This window comes from Lipotes vexillifer, unplaced genomic scaffold (assembly GCF_000442215.2).
Source record: "Lipotes vexillifer unplaced genomic scaffold, Lipotes_vexillifer_v1.1 scaffold325, whole genome shotgun sequence".
NCBI classification, from domain to species: Eukaryota; Metazoa; Chordata; class Mammalia; order Artiodactyla; family Lipotidae; genus Lipotes; species Lipotes vexillifer.
Window position 1 is genome coordinate 1,245,411 of NW_006799313.1, and position 7,830 is coordinate 1,253,240.

The 7,830-nt window shown below is 39.2% G+C and overlaps 1 protein-coding gene across 3 annotated transcripts in view; it reads left to right on the forward strand.

Moving 5' to 3' along the window:
* EXOC6 (exocyst complex component 6) overlaps positions 1 to 7,830 on the forward strand; it is a 215,349-nt gene that overhangs the window by 11,946 nt on the left and 195,573 nt on the right. The window contains exon 1 of one of the 3 annotated variants that reach the window (XM_007471564.1): positions 58 to 211. The exons of 1 other annotated variant lie outside the window; for it this stretch is intronic. In XM_007471564.1, the coding sequence (XP_007471626.1) occupies positions 111 to 211 (101 nt within the window). In that variant the 5' untranslated portion in view covers positions 58 to 110. Of the gene's footprint in view, positions 1 to 57; positions 212 to 7,830 lie in introns of those variants that run through there. One more of the 3 variants, XM_007471566.1, reaches the window with a different exon arrangement.

A 7,830-nucleotide genomic window follows, 5' to 3' on the forward strand; every position in this document is an offset into this window, starting at 1 on the left:
CCCCGCCCGCCCCGCCCCTTTCCCCGCCCCCTCGCGCTCGCGCCACAGGCCGCTCGCCCCCGCGGTTCTTGCGGCGCCGCGCCTCGCTGGCTCCTCAGCTTCCAGCCAAGATGGCGGAGAGCGGTGAAGGCCTGGGCACCGTTCCGGAGCACGAGCGGATCTTGCAGGAGATCCAGAGCACCGACACCGCCTGCGTGGGGCCCACCCTCCGGTAAAGCTCTTATCCTCCCGGGGTGTCGGGCTGCCCCCTCCGGCCGCTCGTCGGGAGCCGGGCGAGTCGTCCGCCGCCGGTGGCGCGCGGAGCGGCCAGACAGGTGGTGCGCGAGGGGGCGGGCGGGCAGGTGGGGGCGCTTCAGGGCGGCTGGCCGGGACCTGAGCCTGACCGGGGCGGGGCGGCACGGGAGGCTACACCTGTCGGCGCCGCCCGCCTCAGCCGCGGGAGCTGTCACCGCGCAGCTGGAGGGTGTGGCTGCCAAGGCGCCTCTGACCCCGGGAGCCGCGGCGCCGCCCCGCCTTCGCAGTCCAGTCCCGGCCCTGGCCTGGGGTCTCGAGGACGCGCCTGGGGCTTCCTGGCTCTCGGATCGTGCAGGGGCCGAGGGCGGCTTGGCTGCGGGCCTGGCGGAGGCGAAGGTTAAGTGCCGACAGCCGGCGTGACCGAGGTACCGACGCTCGCGCAGATGGAAACCCTGGCGAGCTGGGCTGCCGAGGGCGTGGGAGAATTGAAATTGAGCGGGAGACGCCGGCACCATTATCGCCCCTCCCGCGCGGCCAGAGTGGGCGAGGAGGGAGCGTGGGCTGGAGGGGAGGAGCTGACGCTCGGGAACGCGCTGATGTGACCGTGCGCTCGCTCGGCAAGCCTGGGGAGCTTTTACTTATTTACGAACGTTTCATTAATTTTGCATGCATTTCGCAGTTTATTTAAAAAAGAATCTCCACCCTTTAAAAATAGTACAAGAACCATGAATATTCCAGACTGAATACCTGCTGCCCTAGTAGACTATTAGCCGGGTACTATAGTGATCCATTAGAGTGTTAGGCACTTTCTTCAAGGATGAGTGCCTTTTAAACATAAGGTTTCATTTTTCGCTGTGATGATAATGAAATTATTATTCACTTAGGGAACTTGGGACTCATTGGGCTTTAATCATTATTATTTCTTCAGGATACATTCCTAGAAATGGAGCGCTGGATATTTTGTGGACTGAGGATGTAGTATAAAGTGAAGCCAGTTCAAGTTATGATGTAAATGCACCTTGCTCTGATAATCCGGAGACCTGGGTTCTTGGTTTACCGTAGTCTAACCACTGATGAAGTGTGCGGTCATGGGCAAAAATCATTTAACTTCTCTGGACCCTGATTCTTTATTTGTAGACAGGGGAGGGGTAGGTGTTTAGATGCCCAGAAAGCCCAGGACCTTAGGGACCTTGCCTATTTGTTTACTGCTGTATGCCTAACACGGAGCATGTGGTAGGCATCTGATATATTTTTGTCAAATGAAGTTCCATTTATGATATGATAAGAATAATTAGTGCATTTTCTTAATTTTTCAATGTAATTCTTTTCATAAAACTCTGCATTTGGTAATGAAAGTAGAAATCATAGACTAAAAGGAAGCTTTGTTTTCCTCACTGCGGTGGTGAAACTGAAAGAGTACGGTATGTGGTGTAGTTTTCAGAACAGTCCATTTTTGAAAATAGTACTGGTTATGAAGGAGATGCTTCTTCTTGAGAAAATGTGCTAGACAGTGTCCTTGATAGCAGATGAAATTGACTTAGAAGAAAAATTTGAAATACAGTTGACTCTTGAACAATATGGATTTAAACTGTCGATCCACTTATACCTGGAATTTTTTAAATAGCAAATACCGTGGTACTACACGATCCACAGTTGGTTGAATCCGAGGATGTGGAACCTGGGATATGGAGGAAACCGATGTATGGACAGCTGACTATAGGTTATATGTGGATTTTTCACTGCATGAAGGGTCCGAGGCCCTAACCCCCTCATTGTTCAACAGTCAACTGTATATTGAGAGATTTTTGTGACACTAATAGAATATACGTATTCATGGTGTTATCATTCTGTTCTATTTTGCTGGACATTTTTGTAACCTGCTCACTTTGTTGAAACCCACACTTTTTTTTAGCGAACTACGTTGACTCATACTTATCCTATATATACACTTGTCATCTCTCATTTATAAGCAGACTCTTTGCACACACATGTAGAAGGCACTATTAGTGGTCTTTTCTCTTGAACAATTTAAGCTACTGTTATCTTTTCCCAAGGTTTCACTGAGTGACATGCTAATACTAAATTAAAAAAAACCTTTCATTATGGGAAAATTTAAGTGTTTTAAAAAGTAGAAAAGTCTAATGGACCACATGAATTTATCGTCTAGCTTCAATTCAACCCCTGGCCAGTCTCATTTGATCTCTTCCCATTTCCACTCTTCCTCACCCTGGGTTATTTTGAAGCAAATCCCAGACAACAGTTCATCCTTAAATATTTCAGCATTAAGATTAATTTTTGTTGTTATTTCTCAAATTAAGTTTTAGCTGGCATGTAGGCTTATGTTGTTATAGTTCTTATTAATATTATTTTTCTTAGTGGCAGACTTTTTTTCAGCCTTACCTTTTCCTGACTCACTTTTTATCAGATCAGTCTTCCTGGAGGAAGCCAGATGATTAAATGAGAAGCATATTATACATTTTTCACAGGGCCTGGCATATGATGTGGTTCTTTGGCCACAATGGAATTAAATTAGAAGTCAGTAGAAAAGTATCTGGAAAATTCCCAAATATTTGAACACTGAAAAACGCACATCTAGATAACCCATGGATGAAAGAAGAAATGGAAAGAGAAATTAGAAAGTATTTTGAACGAATAAAATGAAAACACAGCATATCAAAATTTGTGGGATACAGCTAAATCTATAATTAGAGAGAGGTACACTAAACACCTCTACTGGAGAAGAATCGTTTAAAATAATGGCCTCATCTTCTAAGTTAAGAAACTAGAAAAAAAAGAGCAAATGAAATCCAAAAGAGCCAAAGAAAGATGGTAATGATCAGAGTGGACATCAGTGAAATAGGAAATAGAAAAACCGTTGAGAAAATCAGTGAAACTGAAACCTAGTTCTTTGAGATCAGTAAAATTGATAAACTTCAATTTTTGAGGTCAACATTAACCTGATACCAAAACTAAACAAAGACATTTCTAGAAAAGGAAACTATACACCAGTATTATTAATACACACACTAAAACACTTTAAACAGAATTTTAGCAAATTAAATCCACAATATATAAAAATAATAAATGGGACTTATTTCAAGAATGCATGCTGGTTAACACTTGAAAAACCAACTGACGTAATTCATATTAAACTAAAAAAAATTATATGATCATCTAAATAGATGCAGAGAAAGCATTGACAAATCTAACATTCATTCCTGATAAAAACCCTCAGAAACTAGGAATGGAAATTCCTCAGCCTGAAAAAAGGCACCTATGAAAAACCTGTAGCTAACATTAAACTTAACGGTGAAAGACTGATTGCTTTTCTCCTAAAATCAGGAATAAAGCAAGGATGTTCATTCTCACAACTTCTATTCAACACTGTACTAGAGGTCCTAGCCAGTATAATAAGATAAGGAAAAAAAATCTTGATTGCAAAATCATCTTTATTTACAGACAATGTATTTATCTATAGAGAAAATCCTATGGAATGCATAGAAAAGCTACTAGAACTGTTAAGTGGGTTTAGCAAGGGTATAGGACACCAAATCATTATGCAAAAATCAATTGTATTTCTATGTGCTAGCAATGAACAATCAAAAATTGAAATAAAAATTAATAGCATCAAAAATATGAAATTCATAGGGATAAATATGGCAAACAATGTGAAAGATTTTTACCTGATAACTATAAAACATTGCTAATAGAAATTAAAGAGGACCTAAATAAATGCACACATATGCTGTATCCATGAATCAGAAGATTCAATAATGTTAAGATGTCATTTTCCCCAAACTGGTCTTTAGATTTAAGGCAATCCCAATAAAAATCCAGCAATGTTTTTGGTAGAAATTGACACACTGATTCTAAAGTTCATATGGAAATGCAAAAGACCTAGAATAGCCAAACTAACTTAGAAAAACATGAAAAGTTGGAGAACTTACATTACCTGGTTTTAAGATTTATTATAAAGCTACAGTAATCAAGACAGTGTGGTACTAGCATCAAGCTACACAGATAGATCAGTGAAACTGAGAAGACTCCATAAATAGGTTTACACACATGGTCAGTTACTTTTTGGCAAAGATGTAAAGGCAATTCATTGGAAAAGACAGTCTTTTTAAATAACAGTAGTGGAACATCAGATATCTATATGGAAAATAATGAACTTTTAAATGTATTTTGCATCATATTTAAAAGTTAACTCAAAATGGATCATAAACCTAAACGTTAAATGCTAAACTTAAAAACTACAGGGGAAAATTTTTGTGATTTTGGGTTAGGCAAAGATTTCTTAGATACTATTACAAAAGCATAATACATAAAAGAAAAAATTGATAAGTTGGACTTCATCAAAATTGAGAACATCTGGACTTCAAACACACTGTTAATGAAAAGACAGGCCACAGACACAAAGAAAATATTTGCAAGTCACATCTCTGATAAAAAAAAAAAAATTGCATCCAAAATGTGTAAAAGAAGTCTTTGTGACTGACTGATAAGAAAGCAAACAGCTCATTTAAAAAATGGGTAAATCCAAATGTAAAATAGATAGCAGTGGGAAGCAGCCGCATAGCACAGGGAGATCAGCTCAGTGCTTTGTGACCACCTAGAGTGGTGAGATAGGGAGGGTGGGAGGGAGACGCAAGAGGGAGGAGATATGGGGATATATGTATATGTTTAGCTGATTCACTTTGTTATAAAGCAGAAACTAACACACCATTGTAAAGTAATTATACTCCAATAAAGATGTTAAAAAAATGGGTAAATGATTTGAATGGATACTTCACAAAAGAAGGTATGTAGAGAGCAAATAAGCACATGGAAAGAAGATTAACATCATTAGTTAGAAAAATGCAAATGAAAACTACGGGGTAAACCACCACACTATTGGCATGTCTAAATAAAAGACTGACCATACCATGTATTGGTGAAGTTGTAGAACGACTGGCACTCTCATATATTGCCATGGGAATTTCATAGATGCTGTTTTTCAGGTTGAGGAAGTTCCCTTCTAGTCCTAGTTTGTTGAGTGTTTTTCTTACGAAGGAACATTGAATTTTTCAGTTGCTTTTTCTGCCTCTGTTGAGATGATCATGTGGATTTTGTCCCTTATTGTATCAAAGTGGTGTTTTACATTAATTAATTTTCAGATGTAAACCAACCTTGGGTTTGCAGAATAAATCCCACTTGGTCATAGTGTATAATCATTTTTATATGTTGCTGGATTCCATTTGTTAGTATTTTGTATAGGATTTTTGCATGTATATTCACGAGATATTGGTCTTTTATTTTCTGGTGATGTCTTTAGTTTTGGCATGAGAATAATACCTCATAGAATGAGTTGGTTAGTGTTTCTCAATTGAGATGAATGTATTTTGATTTCTCCCTTTGTTTAATTTTTGTGGTGTATCACATTTATTTTTTTTAATGTTGAATAACTCTTAGATTCCTGGGATAAATTCCATTTGGCCTTTTAACACGTTGGATTCCGTTTGCTAATATTTTACTGAGTATTTTTACATATATATTCATAGGGGATATTGGTGTGTAGTTTTCTTTTTTATGATGTCTTTATCTGGATTTGGTATCAGTAATGCTGGCCTCATAGAATGAATTAGGGAGTGTCCCTACTCTTCCACTTTTTGGAAGAGTTTGTGAAGGAATAGTGTTAATTTTTCTTTAAATAGATGGTAGAATTTGTCACCAAAGCTTTTCTTTCTTGGAAGGTTTTTGATTATTGATTCAATCTCTTGTTATAGGTCTGTTCTGATTTTCTATTCTTATTGCACCAGTTTCGGTAGTTTGTGTTGTTCTAGAAATTTGTCCATTTCTTCTAGGTTATCAGGTTGTTGGTATAAAATTGTTCATAGCATTCCTTTGTAACCTTGTTTATTTCTGTATGATTGGTAATACTGACTTTTCTTTTATTCTTGATTTTTAGTAATTTGAGTCTTTTTTTTTCTTGGTCAGTTTGGCTAAATGTTTGTCAATTTTATCGATCTTTTCAAAGAACCATCTTTTCGCTTCATTGATATTTCTCTATTGTTTTCCTATCATCTGTTTCCTTTGTAGCTAATCTTTATTTCTTTTCTTTGCTTGTTTTAGGTTAATTTGCTCTCCTTTTTATTAGTGTTTTGGGATGGAAGGGTAGGCTATTGATTTGAGATCTTTCTTATTTTTAAATATAGGTTTTTGCAGCTATAAACAATCCTCTAAGCACTGCTTTAGCATCATCCCGTAAGTTTTGGTATTGTGTGTTTTCATTTTCATTCATCTCAAAGTATTTTAAAAATTTCCTTTGTGGGGGCTTCCCTGGTGGTGCAGTGGTTGAGAGTCCGCCTGTCGATGCAGGGGACACGGGTTTGTGCCCTGGTCCGGGAAGATCCCACATACCGTGGAGCGGCTGGGCCCGTGAGCCATGGCCGCTGAGCCTGTGCGTCCGGAGTCTGTGCTCCACAACGGGAGAGGCCACAACAGTGAGAGGCCCGCGTACCGCAAAAAAAAAAAAAAAAAAAAAAAAAATTCCTTTGTGATTTCTTCTTTGAGTCATTGGTTATTTAGACATATGTTGTTTAATTTCTATGTATTTGTGAATTTCTCAAACAGCCTTCCATGGTTAATTTCTAATTTCATTGCATTTGGTCAGAGATCATACTTTGTATGACTTCAGTCCTTTTAATTCATTGAGGCTTGTTTTATGACCTCACATGTGGTCTATCCTGGAGAATGTTCCATGTGCAATTGAGAAGAATATGTATCCTGATGTTGGGTGGAAGATTCTATATATGTCTGTTAGATCTCATTAGATAATAGTTGTTCAAAGCCTTCTACTTCCTTTTTGATATAATGCTTAGTTCTATCCATTATTGGGTATTGGATAGTTTTTGCTTCATGTGTTTTGGGCTCTGTTGTTAGGTGTATAAATGTGTATACTTGTTACATATTCTTGGTTGATTGACTCTTTTTCTATCCTTTTACTTTCAACCCTTTTTTTTTTTTTTTTTGCGGTACGCAGGCCTCTCACTGTTGTGGCCTCTCCCGCTGCAGAGCACAGGCCCTGGATGTGCAGGCCCAGCGGCCATGGCCCGTGGGCCCAGCCGCTCCGCGGCATGTGGGATCCTCCCGGACCGGGGCACGAACCCGTGTCCCCTGCATCGGCAGGTGGACCCTCAACCACTGCGCCACCAGGGAAGCCCCAACCTATTTTTATCCTTGAATCTAAAGTGTGATGGATCTGTTTTTTATCCAGTTTGATAATCTCTGACTTTTGACTGGACTGTTTAATCCATTCATATTGAATGTTAATATTTATATAGTTGGATTTACAGCTGTCATTTTACTTTTTGTTTTCTGTATGTCTCATTTCTTTTTGCTCCTCTGTCCCCCCAGCCTTTTTTTTTTTTTTACTATTTTTTGTTAAGTGAATATTTTATAGTGTAACATTTTAATTACTTTAGTGATTTTTTTCCAGTGTTTAAAAGAAATTTATTTCTTAGTGGTTGCTCTCAGAATCAGCTTCAGATTAATTCTAAATTAATTCCAGTGAAGTACTGAAACATTACTTCTATATAACTCTGTTTCCTCTTTCCC